The sequence below is a fragment of the Lagopus muta genome, chromosome 8 (genome assembly GCF_023343835.1).
Source record: "Lagopus muta isolate bLagMut1 chromosome 8, bLagMut1 primary, whole genome shotgun sequence".
Lineage (NCBI taxonomy): Eukaryota > Metazoa > Chordata > Aves > Galliformes > Phasianidae > Lagopus > Lagopus muta.
In genome coordinates, this window is record NC_064440.1 from 31,473,549 (window position 1) to 31,491,107 (window position 17,559).

A 17,559-nucleotide genomic window follows, 5' to 3' on the forward strand; every position below is an offset into this window, starting at 1 on the left:
AATGAAGACGAGGGAATAGTAACCAGATTTCACATATATTTCATTTAAAACCACAGTTATTCACACACACAGCGTTTATTTTGGTGTGTTGAAAGTTAATGTATCCAACCACTTAGAACAGGCACAAAGGCCACATAAATACTGCTATCAACAAAGTCTTTGTCACAGATTCTGTATTTTTCTTTTCTAAACATGCTATCTTACAACACAACCTCATCTGAGATCTGTCAGCAGGGTGACAAAAAAATAAACCGAGTTCCTATCCTATGATGTGTGTTCTTTATACTGCGTGGAATGGAGCGAGGGGGCATTGGTAGAGGGGACTGAAGCAAAAGAGTTTTGAGATAAGAAAAATGTTTGTGACTACCTACCTGCTCCCAAATGATCTATAAAACCATCAACAGCAAAACCCTGATAGCTTGTTTCCTAGGACTTTGAAAACATCATGCTAGTGCACTTCCATTTGCTGCCTGATGGGAAACAGGATAAAGAAGTGAGGCATTAAAGCATCCTACACCTTGTTACTTCCATCAGTGGACTCTATCTGCTTTATTTTTTATACATATTTAATGGCTGGCTAGCCCATAACATTAAATAAAATCCTCCATGGTTTTTCCATAGATGTAAGACCCAATATCGAGCTACTTCCTTATATTAACACCTTATCCAGGTGTTACAACCAGCTAGAACATGTAAAGATTTGGTCTAGCATGAAAGTAAGTGGGGCAACTTTATAATCCCAGTTACCTTTTTATTTCCTCTCTGCATTGCCTGCATTCTCTGGTGATTCATTAAAAAAATAAAAAAAAATCATTCTGTCTCTTTCCTCGCTACAGCAAGAAAAACTTTATCTTTTTTCACTGCTCTGGGAAGAACTTTCTCTTGGGTAAAACATCTGTGAAGTCAGTCGAGTACCATTTGGCCTCTACACCAGATGCTGAAAAATTGGAGTGTAAAGGTGAACATCAGAAAAAAAAATACATAGAGAAAGATTTTAAAGTGCACCTGTAAGAGAACTGCAAAACAAGAGATTAAAGTACATCCAACATCTGGTACTATATAGTCAGAACAGATTGTTTCACTTCTCCCAGTCGTGATCAGTCGTGATCATTTATGCTTCCATTTGCCTTTATATTCTGTTCTTGGTACTTGTGAAGCTGTTCCATGAAGCCAGGATTGGGACAAATAGAAGGCCTTACACTTTTTACCAAGGAAAAGGCTGAAGCAAAACTCAGTCTTTCTGAATTCATCAGAAAACCGATGACTATTGCTGCTGCACGGGAGACTCCTGCATTACAGTGGACCAGGACCACACCATCCTTTGAGAAACAAACGAAACATTAGTGAGGACATTCATGAAGTAGATAAAAACGAAAAACTATAGCTAAAAAACTCGATTTATAATATATTTAGTAAAAGTTCCTTGCTTAGCTCAAAGCAAATATATACATAAATAAATACCTCCAAACACAGATACGTGAGCCCCAAACTAAATAGTTTTCTAGCCTAGGCCACTTGATGATTAGCCAATACTTCACACCTCACTAATGTTTCAGAACTAAAAAGCATTCTCTGTCTTCTTCTCCAAGACCTTGCAGTAGCTTCCTCACGTAAACACCAGATCATGGACAGTTGGGACAATAAGACTCTTGATCTACTTGGGCGCTAACTTTAAAATTTACTTTATTTGAAACGTGGAAGGAAATTGACTGTATGTTGTTACCAAGTTAAAAACACAAAAAGGCAGCTGTAGTGGCAATGCTAAGTCGTGGCCTAAAGCAGTGACTGAGCACCTGGTGGGAAGGCAGGGCCAACCCGGGGGAGCTCAGGTGCATGCAATACACTGTGCGATCAGAAGGGCTGGAGCCAGGATCCACCCCTTCCCCGACCTCATTTAAGGGCTGGCAGTGGAGGCAAGAGGATTTTTCTGGAGATCCCCAAGTATTTGAGGTCTTCTTTAAATAAGCTCCTCTTTCCTTCTGTACTCCTACCAGTTTTCATTGGGTTCTTTCTCATTTGCTGTAGCTAGAGTCTTTGTTACCTTACTATTATTGTGATATTTTCTGTCCCTTATAGCATTACAATTGCAAACAGTTAGATATAGAGGCAGGTATTAGAACATCCTGTAATGTTAATTGCATGTTTATTTCGTGTTCTGGAGTTCTTTATTTAAATTTTGGTTAAGCAGAATTGCAGATAGGAACATGAAAATTAGAGAAAACATTATATGACTTGCAATAAATCTCCTTTTCGCTATTGTATGACTAGTACAATTGTTGGTGCAGGTGGTTCAACTAAGGCCCCTTACTTGGGGATTAAGTATCTGTCTGTACTCAACTTCCCAGGAATTCACAAATCTTTCTCCTAGTGGTTAAATTCAAGCTTATCTTGAATTGCATACAAAAATCAGTATTTTTCAGCCTGCTTGAACACTTTTTACATAACCCTTGAGACACCCGAATGAATCTTCAAAAACATGTTGTAAATTTCATTCACAAAATACTAGGCACAAAGACATCTAGACAACTCAGTGTGGTGTAGGCCAGCTTTACAACGACCAGGTGTTGTGATAGTGTCACTTTTGTATACCAGATTCTGGCCTGGCAAAGGCTCAATCCAAACTGCTTGCCAAGTGATAGTGGTGGTGCTTTTGAGATTGGCTACTGCAAATGTCAAATAAAGATACTGAAATGTGACAGAACACACTTGGTTATTTGAGGCTACACAAATATATTCTTGACATAAGTAGTCTGTTCTGTCTGTCCTTATCGTGCACGAATTATTAAATGGGCCTTTTACTTAGAAGAAGAAAAAAAAAGAACAATTGGGCTGCAGGAACCTTATGACTTACACAGACCTGGAAGTTCCAATTATCTGCTGTATTGATATACACAGAGTGTAAAATGATTCCTGCTCCAAAAATACTCCAACCTAAATTACAAGATGAAGTATGAAATTGAGTTTACAGTCCTCACTGATCACAATACTACCTCTTTTCTTCTTCAATGGAAATCACATCCCCTTCCCACTGTCCATTGGGAACATTTTCATTTTCCTTCTCACACTTACTCCACAGAGTAGATTTGAAAACATGCCAATAATATTAAACCAAATATAACACTGAACGCATTTACTTTTCCTTGGTAAAATCTATTGCTGGTTTATACAGAGGTGACTTTAGCACTAATTTTGCATTAGGTATGAGCAATATTATTGACACTGGTTACCTAGCATGTCATGGAAAATCTGTCTGCTAATTTGCAGCCTAGAGAAAGAGGTGGTGACCTCAGCATTTGTACCACAATGTCTACAGACTCGAGCAGTTAACAAGTGTTAGTAAACTCAATCCTGTTACAAGCAGTAACTGCCAGGGACTCATAGCACAGTGCACACTTTTCTCACTTCTTCAATGTAAGTGTTTCTCCTAAGTTAACCACGTCCTGGTTACAATTTCTTATACATCTAAACTTTCTCATCAGTGAATATCCCTTGCCCCCCACCTTAGGAGATGAAACTGCAGCATCTCTTTGTAATTACTTACACAAAATAGCACTTCATGATACATCTCATCATAAGGTCTTTTAACATTGACTTGAAATAGCCAACGGTATTATGCAGAGAAGAATGTGAGGTGGTTTTTAATTACTTATATTTTTCATGAACTAATCTTATAGAACACCTATTCCACTACCTGATCTTCATTACGAAATCACTAGCACTGATGGAGGGTGGGTGGGGGGGGGAATAAGCAGGAGAACTCCCTAGTTTACAAAATAGTAACTGGAACATAAATACCAGAGGTAGAAATCAACTTTGTGGAGTTAGGAATGGCAAGTCTCATTTAGAAATGAAGTGGAAACAGTAACAAGAAACCTCGAGCAGGTCACTAAGTGATAATGTGTATCACATAGCTTGTAAATGATACATGAGAGAAGGAAAGAACATTGTGTGACACAAAGCCAACTGGGGCAAGATTATCTTCTTTTATCTCAAACTGTGTAAATAATGAATATGGTAGAAATAGTCAAATAATGTATAACAATGTCTGGTTGTCAGGTCATAGTGTCAAAGCTACCACTGATATAAATTAAACAGTAAGGCCAAGTTTAACAAATAGGAGTCATCCCTCTTGGTTTTACATGTAAAGCAGCTAACCAACCCCCAAACGCAGGTCACTCATCCTACTCCCTGTGTGGTGACTTCTCAGGATTTTATCAGCAGTTAAAATCACTGGATGGCTCAAGCTATTAACCCATTCTCTGATAGTCTTGGTACATAACTGTATGTGGATACACAGCTTTTGACAGAGCCAGCTGTTTAGATTGAAGAGGAGGTAATAAATAACCATACTGTATAGTTATATTGTATAGATATACTGTACCTGGATTTTGGCTTTCTCAATAAACTCAAAGCATTCTGGGAAATAGGAGGTGATATCAGTTTCTGGAAGGTCCAATATAGATATGGTCTTGTATATGAAGTCATTAAGGAAGGCATTTTGGACTCCATAGGCTACATTTAGAATATGTGTAACCTAAGTTTAAAAAAAAAAAAAAAAGATTCTGAAGACAGCAAGCAAAATAAGCAGTAACAAGGTTATATTATTCTTTAGACATAAACAGATTGTAACTTCTACAACAACACTGTCCAGATGTATGTCCATCTATGGTGTGCTTTTCTTCAAGTTCACTCAAGATCAGGCTGAATCAGGCTCAGGGCAGCCTAATCAAGCTGTAGGTATTCATTGTGGAGGACTTGGACTGGAGGCCTTCAGGGGTGCCTTCCAACTCAAATCATTCTCTGATTCTATAATACGTTGATAGGTGATGGTTAACACCTCAGTGCTGAGTATGACGGTGAGGAAGACTTACTATCTAGGGAAGGTCACTGGCACGAGATCTGTCAGACAATCTGGACAATGAGCTTTAAAATTCCTGCTACACACCATGTGCTTGAAAAGCTCTATTTTACCCTCTCAGGATGAATACGAGGAAATGTAAAGATCTGTGCTTACCCAAACATATGGACTGAAGGAAGGACTTTCAGCAGCAAAGGAAGTTGCCAGCATACAGGTGGAAAATGAGAAGCGGTGGGAGAGCAGAGATCATCCAGTAACTCCCCAAATTTTAAGCCTGCCCTCGCCCATCAGCCCCCCATTTATGCTGCTCAGGTACCTGCACAGCTTACTGGATCACGAGGATCCCTGAGTAAACTACACCAATGCTTGGCAGGAGAGACTAAGCCTGGCCTCCTACCACCTCTACTCTGCTCAAGCCATGGCTGGCTTACATTGTTTTCATTGACAGGGAACTGATGTTTAGATTGCAACAGCCACCAGAGTAGCGCACTCCCCGTCCTGCAGAACGTCCTAAAGACCTTATTGTCCCCTCACTCAGATGGAGGAGGGTAGAAGCACCAGTGCTGAGGACGGCCTTGGAGCCGCTGCCTTCCCTCTCTCAGCCCCACAGGCACGCACATCTGGCTCTGCTCAGCTGACATCTGCACTGAGGGCAACGCGGGGATCAGCCGCGTCAAACAGCGGCACGTCCCAGCTCCTCGCCGAGCCCTCACACACGCAGCTACGACGTTGCCACTTCCCTTCACGCCACTCGAAAATATGTCAGTCTCGAAGAACGAAACCCGCGCCAAATCAGCATGCCAGACGCGCTGCGGCGTTACCTTATGCTTCCTGAGGGTCTCCAGATCGTGAGCGGCGTCCTGCGACCCTGAGGAGAGAGCAACCCGTCGCATGGCGGCCCCGCGGCGCCGAGAGGCCCCGCCGCCCGCCTCGCTCACTCACCCAACAGCAGCCAGGGCCGCGCGGCGCCGACCTGCAGGTCGCAGCTCAGGTCCCGCACGAAGCCGCCGCCGGGCACCGCCTCCGCCTCCTCCTCCACCTGCAGGCAGGCGCCCCGCCACGTCTCGATGATCCTCCGGCCCGTCAGCGTCGTCACCCGCGTGCGCTGCTTCCGCAGGTTGGCCTTAGAGAAATTCCTGATCTCCTGAGCGAGGGAGTGCATGGCACGGCCGCTCGGCTGCCCGCCGCCGCCTGGCCCCGCGCACGAGGCGGCCCCGCCGGCTGCCGGCCCGCTGAGGGCGGCGCTTGGGTGCGCGGCCCTGAGGGGGCGGGCGGTAGAAGAGGCGCTGCCCGCCTTGCCGCGCTCAGGGAGGCGGGCGCCGTTAAAGGTGCTCCTTTTATCAGCGACATCCTCTGTGTCGGTTCGTGGGATAAAGGCTTGTGAATTACTACGTCTCACCGTGCCCTCTGATGTTGAAATATCCCTAAGTATCCGTGCGATGGCTCTGAAATGATCCTTCCCCAGAAGCAGCTACAGAACCGAGCCGGGCGTTGTAGCTCCGGTAAGGAAGCCGACAAATGCAGTTCAAGAAGCGGAGGATAGTGCTGGGGACTGCAGCGCTGTGAGTTATTCTGGGCTCTGCCGGAGGCGATTATTTCACAGGAATTCGGTTATGAAATGAAGTTTATCTGAGAAAGGCAGAATTCTGCTGCGTTTGGGAAAGCAAGAGTCAAAACCAGGAAATAAAGCTAAGGAGAAGGGTCAGGGTAGGGACAGGAGCACGGAGCAGAGATGCCGACAGAAGGCTACGTGTGACTTACAGCAATCCTTGTCTACATCCGAAAGTACTTTCTAAATACAAGCGTGAGATTTTGTAAAAATCTGCACGACAGATGTGTATTTAATAGCTTCCTTGAAAGTGAGTTGTGGCTTACAGTGTGTATGGGAACTGCTGAGTTACGGCCTGAACCTCTGATCACCTGAGGCAAGCCGTGAGTCAGCCAGAGGAGCACAGGTGAAGGCAATTCACCTGTGCTGCCGGAAGGGGTGCAGCCAGGCTCCAGCCCTCCTAGACCTATTTAAGAGCTGGCTACCAGTGGGGAAGGGTGTCTTTTGGAGACCCCTTCTTTTGGTGCTTTCTGTAGGTAAGCCTTCCATTTATTCCCCTTATTGTCCTAATCTATTTTACCTAATTCTCTTGTGGTTATAACATCTTAATATCCATTGTTTATACACTGTGGTTACCTTAAAGTATTAATGACTTAAAAGTTTTGTTTTTTTTCCAAGGCCTGGTAGATAATTTTGGTGAGGTAGGTCAGCTGAAAGGCAGTAAGTGAATGCTGTTTGATAGCATATGATTTTAAGGTGTATTAGTTTGCTATAGCTGTCCTTAAGAAACAGAGAAAAAACAAGAGCTGTAGAGTATCCTGCAAGAGTGCAGGGAGCCTCTTCTGTCAGGCAACTTGGCGAAGTATTTGCTTGTAGTTCAGACTCAGAAGCCTGCCTCTGGAGGAGCAGGGCTCTAGGATTTGCCTCGTAATTGGCTTCTGCACCACGCAAGGACAGGGCGTGAGAGCTTGCAAGGCTAAGCTCTTACAGACTTGTAAGATTCCTACGGCTAAAAGATGATAATACGGTTATATATTGTTCCTTGATACCTGAGGTAGACTGCAGTTCACGTGAACGCGGTGAAGAAGCTGGTTTCAGAGTGGCTGATCCAACTTTTGCCAGGAATGTTTGTCATTGCCATAACTACACTAACCACCAGGGGTCCCTGCTGGACACGAAATCTGTTCTGTTATCTGTGAAGTGCAAGTATTCTGCGGATATTCATTGAGGAATTTATGTGATATTGATTACTGCGTCAGTGTAAGCACACTGAAAGCTAACAAGCCCAGATATTAACAAGCACCGTTTTTGTTTTTTTTGTCATGCAGGCGTTTACTTGTTGCTGTCACCATATATTCCGTGATAGAAGAAAAGATTGTGAGAATGGAGTTTTAAACTGGTATCTCATTTCACAGGTGAACACTTTCTCTTGTGCTGTTTCTCAAAGATAGAAAACTTCTCTGAAGATGTGACAGGAGTTGGGTGCTGTCTCCCTGTTGTTGGGTGAGTGTGTTTATGGTCTTGCTGAATCTTCAGTTCTTGAACAAGCTCTCTACCTATGCAGTAGAGCTGTAAGCTGTCTTTAAGTTCATAGTTCTTCTGTTTTCTGTCAAGAAATTTAGCAGAACCTGTTCTAGTGTTTGTCAGATAGAAAACAAAAAAGGTAATTGTTACAGAAAATGTACGTATTCAGAAAGCCCATGTGATAATATCATCTCTCTGCTGTATTTATTTCCTTCTGTTCATTCTGGCCTAGATACTGCTCTTACTCATCTATGCAGAAGAGCCAGATTCTATCAGAAATAGTCAGACATTCCAGATAGCTGATTTTGAGAAACCAGCCTTGTACTGCAAAGAATGTGCATGGTAGAGGGTTGAACTTGATTGCAAAGTGCACCAAGAATTTATGATAGATTGCTTATAGCAATAATTTAACTGAAGCAGAGAATGAAACACAGGTAGTATGCTATTAATATTACATTTCCAACTGAAATAACTAGATGATTTTGAGGACTATAATAAGAGAAATGATGCCGAAATCAAAATATTGTTAGTTAATATCTAACTAACAATACAAGCCTCTGCTGTAGTATGGAAGTTCATAAGCTGAAAATAGTGACAAGCTGAAAATAACTATGTGTACTGGTTGATCACAGAATGACTGTGAATCATGAATGTACTGTGGTGATGAGAAAGGCAAGCATGACCATGGAATGCATCGGGAAGTAATCAGAGTGGGAGTGGGGAGTAATAGTGCTGTTTTGTGAGGTTCTTGTAAGCCTTTTCTGGAATGCATTGTGCTATTTGAAGATGATCATATTCAAGAAATTTTAAACAAGTGCAAGGAGTAGCTTACATAGTAAATCATACTGCATGTATTCATCACTTGACAAAGCACTTGGTGGTACGTGGTTCCTTTGGAACAGGCAGGTCATGTCCATACTGACCTTCTGGCACAGCACAACACTCTGGCATAATAAATGTTTCCCTACCATTTGTGCTGCTGCATACTTCCAGCAGTGACTTCCCTGCCTTGTACATTCCAGAATGGTGTGCCTCACACAGTGTGGAGGCCATAACCTGGTACAGAGTTCCAGTTTCAGCTTTGCAAAGTTGTCAAGACACAATGCCTACTCCTGCTGCCCTTCCTACTGCTGAAGAAGACAGGAGCTTTGAGGAATAAGGTCAGAATAATTCACAACCTAAGCAGTAGGACAAGATGGCACGTGGCAGGATGCCTAGAGCGAGTCTAGAGGAACAGAACGCCATAGTTCTTGTCAGAGGCATTTGTTTTGTACACATCCGTGTCCTGTGCCATTTCCCTCACGTAGAGAAGTTTTGACTGAGAGATAGCTACTGATTCTTACCTGTCAGTTTTCATGCTTAAGACTTGTTATGAATACAAATGGATCTACTTCTGAAAGGAATGAAAAGAATTTTCTAGAAGAGAACTAGAGTCCCAGCTAAGTGTGAGCAATGTCACTCAGGAATGAACTGTCCTTCAGCCCAGCTGTGTAGGTCTGTCTTGCATCACGAAGGAAGGAGCAGATACTCCCTACTTTGTCTTGGTACCCAGTAACATGCCTGGGAACTTCAGGAAGTGTAAAATGTAAGTAATAAATACGCTACTCAAGTGCGACGGAAGGTGGAAATGGCATTTCCCAGGGAGGAACGAATTTGTAGCAAGGACTCTTCTGAACTGGGTGTTGTGAAGAGTGATAAACCTGCTAGGATTGTTCCTTTTTGTGCATGGAGATCACATCACTGAGTTGAGCTGTACAGGCCTAAAAAACTAAGCTTGTTAATTATTACAGGGTTGTTTTTTTTTTTCTAGGATCACAGGAAGGAAGGGGAACGGTGGAGTGGATTGGTAAGTTGGTCATCCTACTCTGATAACAAACATGAAAGACAATTTCATGCTTCAAAAGACTGCGAGCAATTGGAGACCCTTCATCCTAATAATCTTGGGTACGGCTGTTGACCTACTCCAAAGACTATCTTCTATCCCTGCAATGAAGGTAGGCAGCTTCACTTTATTTATTCCAACAGTTTGCTGGTTCTTGCCAGCATGAACCAGTGGTGTTCCCCTTGGGATGTCTCCACTTAGTGCTGCAGGGATATTTCCCCAGAAGCAAAGCTGAGCACATAATCCAAGTCAGGACTTCAGGGAAACTTACTGAGGCATTCCTCTCTGTTCTCACCACGCTTTGTGAGCAATCCACATGCATGAGCAGGCTGATTCACTGATATGAAGACGTGTATTTTTATAATGTGTCAGAAATCGTGTTGAGTCATGAGTGCTGAGGAGTGGGACAGACTGCAAAACTGAAGTGTTCAAGGCATCCTTGAGACCTGGTGTGAGGAAGATCTGGCACAGCTCCTGTCTATGTATACTTAAAACAAGCAGAATCTGCTTTCCACTCCCACTTATACTCAAGTTTCTCTTTTGCAGAAGCTCTTCATTTTGCTTCACTGCGCTCTTGTATGAGCAAGGATAAGCGTATAAAGATCATGTTTTCTTAAATGTCAGTGTAAAACAGTTTGTGTCAGTGGAGATAGAGTTAATCAGGGGAAGGGGAGATAAGAAAAACATCATACTGTACCATCATTACTGTACCAAAGATGTCCATTTACAAAATGCCTTCCATTTGTGCTAGCTACTCTATAAATGAGTGATTGTTAATTATGCAGCAAGCACACACTGTCAATCACTAGGGCAGTTATTCTCCACCAGCTGGTATGCAGAGGTCTCTTCCTGCCTCAGCCTCAGCCACTCTGTGCATTTCTGTGTGTCTGTATCTTAAGAATACCTTCACTAAAGAGAAAGAGATTTCAGAGAAGTGAACTTTGTAGTATGGCCTGAAAAGAATGTGTAGGGTTCAAGACCATCACTGAGAAAAAAGCTTTTCAAAAGAAATGAAGTTAAATTAAGTGAACTTCTGTAATGTTTTCAATTCCTTTGGAATCCAAAGCACAGTTTTTTGTTTGTTTTGCAGTCAAGAACAGAAACCAAAAAGCAAGCATAACAGTAAAACTGTTCTTCCATGGCTGAACGTTAGACCACTCAGAATTTCTTGTTTTACCAGCACAGTCAAAAGAGCATCTTCCATTCTGTGCTTCAGCTTCTCACAGCCTACTTCTGCGGATTCTAAGTCCCCAAAGGTTTCTCTGGCAGCAAAGGCCAAGCCTATAGCCTGGAAAGTCAAATCAGAGTTAAGATGCAACAAGAACTGTGAAATTGTGTGTAGGTTTTGCTTCTGTATAGTTCAAAAGGCATAACAGAATATTAATATTAGGACTTATTGGATGCATTACAAGTTTTCCTGGCTTCAGAGCTCAACAGGGAAACCATCACAGCTTCTAGCAGTATTTAATGTCAGGATCAAAACCCAAATGCAGTAGGAGAATTATCTTGTAACCAGTCAGCCATGGAAGTAGAACCTGTTCCTACTGTTTACATTTAAGAGATGTCTTGTATAAGTAGCAGTTAAAATCATGGGTAACACGTGTGAGTATAGCATCTCACTTCGTACCAAAATGCAGTTGGAGAGTATGGCTTCTCAACATGTCCTTTTCTTGCCTTAACATATTGCTAATATTGCATCGTGCCTGTATGCTCACGCGTGGGAGGAAGTTCCCTGCAGGCAGAGAAGGAAAATGTAGTTATCTGTACTCTATCTCATTCCACATCTATAGCTTGATCCAGCCAGAGCTACTAAAGAGGAGAAATCTGGTTTTTCATTCCCTCTCAAAATAGTAATATATTCAAGCAGTAGTGGGCTTAAATTATTCCTTTATATCCTTGTGCTCTAGACACTGTTAAGCTTTTGCTATAAATCTGTGTGGGTGCAGAAAGCAATTGGACACATCCACACAAGAGTGGATCAGCAGCTGTGTGACGTGTAAGATGGTGTCCCTGTCTCAGGAAGCCACAAGCTGTAGGGAACCTGGGAGTGTATTTTGCAGAAGCACAGATGGATGTTTTGTGCTTACACTCTCCCTGTGGGTTCCGTTCTTTGAGTCATGAGTTAGATATAGGGTATTGAGCTGTATGGATTTTTGGTCTGAGCAAATTGTACGTTCTAATTTTCTTTCTTAAAATCACTTTATTTGAATTCCATAAGACTCCTGACCCTAGAGATTATATCTGTGAATTATAGAGACAGTAAATCACATATGATGAATTAAAGCCCTTCTAGTCACTGATGGGATAAAAATTTCCATCATAACTAAGTTTGTGTCAGCAAAGTAGTTACATTGCTGGGATTTATTGTCATTATGGGGACTGTGATAGATGTATCTATTGATATTGTAGAGACAGCTGAAAGTTTCTGAAAACCAAGGCTTCAAAAATGAGAAGTGATAAAAGTTAAAGGAAAGACACTTCTAGAAAAAGAGATGACAGCTTGGAATACACAGATGTACTCGCAGCCTGAAAAATGAATTATTTTTGCTATATTGCACAGTCAAAGAATGATCCAGACTGACCTAAGTGATCTCTTACAGTGCATTCAATATTTTTCTTCAATAAGCAGACAGGTTGAAAGGTCAGGATTTTGTTCTTGTTGTTGCTGTTTCTATTTCAACATGCCTTTGCTTTGAGTGTTTCAGTAAAAAAAGAAAGGACAGGATCACTTTGTTACTCCACACTCCATCTTATTTAATCAAGATTTTAAGTAACTAAAGGCTTCCATTCTGTTTTCTCAGGAAAACAAGTATATTAATAAAATGATTATGCCTAAAAATCCAAGGTGAGATAGAAATATTTCCTGATTTACTTGAGAAAAAGTCTAGTTAATTTAGCCTTAGACTAATGGCAGAAAATTAAATTTTGGAAATCAATACGGATTAATTTGAACTAATTTACTACTTCAACAAAATCTTAATTAGGAAGATTTCTTAGCCTTGATGCTGTCTTGTCTAAACAAGTCACAACAGTATTTCCTTTTCTTCCTGGGTTCCCCCCCACATCTTTTATCCACGTTTTCAAAATAGCTGAAAGATTGATTTGAATGTGAAAGAAATCCATCAAATTTGAATGATGAGAAAACATCCCACCCAAAAGGCTGCTTCATATTTTGAGCACCACCAGTCACTCTCTTTTTAGAAATATTTAGAGTTCTTGGTTTTACCTTAATTTCAGAACTTGACAGTGTTCAGTGGGATTGAATAGCTGTCTCCTATTTAACTCTAAACATTGAACTTGATTAGTTCTCCGCACATACGGATTCACACTGCATACTAGATAGTCTGTCATGTCTATCACAGTATTGTTTTCACGACAGGTTTAGGTTGTATATTTCTGTGTTGTGTGAAACAAGTGTTATGTTTTCTATACCCTGAAGTGATTCATATTTTTGTCAAATGCAGAAAACATTGCAGATGGAGATGTAGAGGATAGCTGTCACAGGTTTTACTTTTTTTTTCCCCCCAGTTTGACATGGAACGTGGATGTGACAATTTGGGTGATGCTGGTGTCATCTTCCACTAGCTTGCTTTTTTTTTTCCACACGCTTCCTTTCTATAAAAAACCTACTACTGGATTGCTCTGTCATATGTAAACCTGAGACTTTTAAAGAGAACAGTGCAGCTCGATTTTTACTGCAATTGGCACTCAGGGTTCCCACTGGCTGGTAAACATGATTCCTAGCAACAGTGGGGGATAGCACTTTTCAGACTGTTCCTTGACTAAAATTTTCCTCTCTTAAATCTAAGGAAAGCATAGTGCAGAAAACTTCTTCCTTGATCTTTAGAGAGACTATGAAAGCTATTTTATTTAAAGGTGTATGTACTACTCCCCAGCTTTCCCGTGGGGAGACAAAGAAACCTCTAATAGGTTATTTGCCTAGGACAGAAGTGTAACAAAGCCTAAAGAAAGTAGGTCAGAGCATGAGGTTCTATGTGCTTCTCAGAGAAATCTCCATCAATATTCCAAAATGCGGGAACGTGCTTGTGGGGCCAGTGGGAGCCCCACAGCTGTTGTGTGCAGGGTGATCTTGGCAGGTTCTGTTTGATTAGCTGCCATCTGTATTCCAGCAACAGCTTGCTGCTTTCTGACCTCACCCCAGGTTCGAGCAGGATGGAGATCGTTCTTTGCTGACTATTTTTGACTTAATCTAGTCAGTGGCCAGTTCCTTCAGTCTAGCTCATCTTTCTAGTAAACATTAGGCATTGTCTCTACTTGGTAGCTGCATGAATACCTCAGAGATGGCTTTTGGCTTGACTTGGCAGTCTGTAAGGAAACTGCAAGTAAAATACGCTTTGTGCTACGTGGACTCCTAATCCACTGCCCTTTCTGGCTCCAATATTTACCAAGGTATATTCAAAAGTTGTGATGTAACCTCTGCCTAGAAACATAATGTAAGGTCTACGCCCATATCAGATCAGGACCTTAATTTGGTTGGGTGACTCATTCTGACAGGCTTCCTAAGCTTTGTTTAACATTCAGAGAAAAAACTCTTTAATCCTTCTGTTCACTGAGTTGCACAAGAACCAGATGTAACCCAAACTCTGAAACCGCACTATTAGACCTAAGGCTGGCATTTTGAACCCACGTTTGGTCCAGAATTAACCAGGCTTCATGCTGAAGTGAGCCATATCCTATTGTGTCGAACCTTCCTGACTTCCTTCTATCTAGTCATACTGCTAGCTCACACGTAACTCATTTTCTTCCTGCTGCCACAGACTTCCGTGGCTTCCAGACTGACAATTGATTTGCCATTAATTAGTAGTAAATCACAGACCCGGGATACACTGAAAAAGTCAGCTCTCACATGCTCCTAACATCCTGCATCTCTACTGATTGAGGCCCATTGGCATAGCGTAGGACTGGGTGTTCTGGAGCAGGCTCGTTATACTTGTCCTTCCAGTATGAGCAGAAGTGCCTGTGCTTTCTCAAACCAGCAGGTTTCTGCAGTGCATTACAGAACAGCAGCTATAATACTCTTCACCGTTTTCAAACCAGTTCTGCACATCTCTTTCATGTTCTCCTTGGAGTTCAAAGGCCTAGGATCTCTGTGCAACTGGCTGTGCATCGTAGACAGCCTCAGCAATTAGAACTTACTTAGACGTGCGAAAAACTAAGCAAGGAGCAGACACACGTACAAGCTCAGATGTTAATGACAGTATAAATTAAAATAATGCCAAAATACTTATTAAAAGAGGGGAAAAAAAGGATACAGAAAACTGCAGACATGGTAACTTCCTGAGAATTTAAAGAGTGAAAAAGTTTGAGATTCATCAGAGAAACTGTAGGTTGAAATATGATGAATCTGTGTCATTTTGGTTTAGTGAGCACGATAGCCCTTTTGAATCTGCCCCTTCGAACAAAAGCCTGTCTCATAAAACAACTGCATTTGTTTAATGCTATTTATTATTGTTGTAGGTGACTGAAACAATGGCACAGACTTTGTATGGTGAAGTTTGCAGCATGTGTGCCTTTAGATACAAGATTAACATTAACTTAAGTATTACTGACAAACATACAGCTGACATTAACTAATTGGGATTATGGTGGTGATGATTTAAAAGCTCTAGTTGGTTCAGAGAACTGTTTGGCTTTGTTCTGATTTCTGTTTGAAAAGGAGATGTTGAACAAGAGGTATCTGTGCAAGAATTGCTCCTTGGGCTCTGCTGCCCGATTGGCAGAAGCCAGGCAGTGGATCATGCTAAATCACTTGTCATCAGCTCCTGATGGCCACCATTTCACTGCAGTCATGAGTTTTGAAATAGTCCCCAAGTCAGAAGTTAAACGAAGAATAAAATGCAGACAGGCAAGCAAATACAGAGAGGGAAGTCTAAGTTAGAAAGGTAGCAAGGACCGAGGTGACAGTGCACTCTGCTCTGCAGTAGTGAGTTGATCTTTGCATATTCCAAGTAGCACTGCTAGAAGAGTGTACTTACGTACAATGTACATGCTTTGCAAAACACCAGATGTAGTTGGTGCATATGGAGCTGCTTGATGTTGTGTTTCTCCTTCTCAAATTCTCAAGTGAAATTTTCATTACTCAAAAGCCCCTCGGTGAATTGTACTGTTAAACCCTGGAGTGAACAGAAAGTTGGCTTTAAAAGGTTCAGAGCTGAGCACAAACCAAATCTAAACTTTTTGGAACTTATCCTAGGCTTGTACTTTTGTAATGAGTATAGTAAGCTATTTGAATGTGAATCATCAATATCAAGTCAAGCAAATGGTTGTGTCTTAAAGATAACTGCATTTTTCTTTTCCCTTCAGTTTTGCCACACCTGTAAGAGCTATGCTGTTACTGACAAAGCTTTTGTTGCCACTTGGTCGGTGTGCTTGGTGCTAGACTGGTGAGCCCAAGTTGTACGACACACATATTTTTGTAATCCAACCTCCAATAGAATTTCCTGCTGAAAACCTATACTTACGAAGCCAGCAACTTCTGCATAAGGCTCCTGCAAAACTAGTATGACATGAGCTTTGCTGTACAGCCATTAGAAGTGATAAATTCTGCTGACAGCTTAAATAAATGCAACCACTTGAACAAAGTTTAATCTTAGTAACAGCTGCTTTCTGTACCTGGGATTGCTCTGTTCGCAAAGGGAGAAGGTTGTGGAGTTGTTTTTCTTTTTGATGCCATTTCTAAGAAAAACAACTTTTCAGCTATATTCTATCTTTCCTAGCACACGTGCACATTTTCCTTCTCTAATAAGCAGTGAAGGGTTTAGAAGTAAGAGGAAAAAAGCACGCTTTGTAGCTCCTAACTTAAAACCGGTCCCAACACTCAGATCAGCAAGATGCTGCCAATTATGTGACCAGCAGCATCTTGTGTCTGTGTGGGCAGAAACATGGTCTGTCAGGGAGTTTTGAACTTGCCTTTCACATCTTGGTCTAGCAGGGCTGAGATACGCCTCTTTCTTCTAATCAGCACCTTGTTGAGAAAACCTTGTTCTGCCAAGGCTTGTAAGGGACACTCTGCTCTATTTAGTCAGGCTTCATGAAGAATTTATTTTTTATTTTAATGTATCTGCCTGAATATTAGACCAACTAACCATGCTAAGGTGGTAATTCAGATAATATTCCATTTAGTACTAGGTCTGTACAGCTGCAAGGTAGTAAAAATTCCTTATATCACAGATTCTTGCTTACTGACACTGCTCTCTTCCCTCTTGCAATATTCAGTCTGTTCTCAAGAAAAGCAGCTGATTTGGCACCGTTTGCATTAAAAATTATTGCAAGCAGAGGTGATCCCTAAGACAAAATTTTGTGAATAGCTTCATGAATAGCGTGGGGGGTCAAAATGGGATGTTCTGCCACTACTATAGAAGAGAACGAGTCAGAAATGTTTTCTTTTCACATTTCAGCCTGTTGTTATCTGTGCAGCATGGAGAGCAATTGTGATTGCTTTCACCTGAGAACTGTTAGTAGTCACAGAGAGCCTGAAAGCTCTCCAGAGAACACTACCAGAGCAAACCTTACTAAAATCGAGCAGCCTGGTCTCCATCGTGATCCATAGCTTTCCTACTTATTTCAGGGAGAGAAATTTGGGATGTTAGCACACCGGTGTTTTAATATGACACCCACAACCTCACTATGAACTGTCACAATGTTAAAGCCATTCCACTTACTTGGCAATATAGAGGGTTGGCTGTTATTGTTTGGAAGTTCCAGTAGACTGAATGTGGCTCAGAA

General features: G+C 41.7%; 2 protein-coding genes across 4 annotated transcripts in view; one reads left to right on the forward strand and one right to left on the reverse strand.

The window, feature by feature from the left end:
* Positions 1-23: 23 nt before the first annotated feature.
* Positions 24-6,085, reverse strand: DUSP19 (dual specificity phosphatase 19). The gene is made up of 4 exons (XM_048953581.1): positions 5,801-6,085; positions 5,680-5,726; positions 4,382-4,534; positions 24-1,319 (listed from the first exon to the last, which is right to left on the reverse strand). The coding sequence occupies exons 1-4, from the start codon at positions 6,018-6,020 to the stop codon at positions 1,098-1,100; spliced, it is 642 nt and encodes a 213-aa protein (XP_048809538.1). The 5' UTR covers positions 6,021-6,085; the 3' UTR covers positions 24-1,097.
* A 114-nt stretch (positions 6,086-6,199) lies between these two features.
* Positions 6,200-17,559, forward strand: part of NCKAP1 (NCK associated protein 1) — a 66,605-nt gene continuing 55,245 nt past the window's right edge. For 2 of the 3 annotated variants that reach the window (XM_048953574.1, XM_048953576.1), the window contains exons 1-3: positions 6,924-6,943; positions 7,823-7,910; positions 9,742-9,925. The gene's annotated coding sequence lies outside the window, so the exon portion shown is untranslated. Of the gene's footprint in view, positions 6,361-6,923; positions 6,944-7,822; positions 7,911-9,741; positions 9,926-17,559 lie in introns of those variants that run through there. The other variant, XM_048953575.1, reaches the window with a different exon arrangement.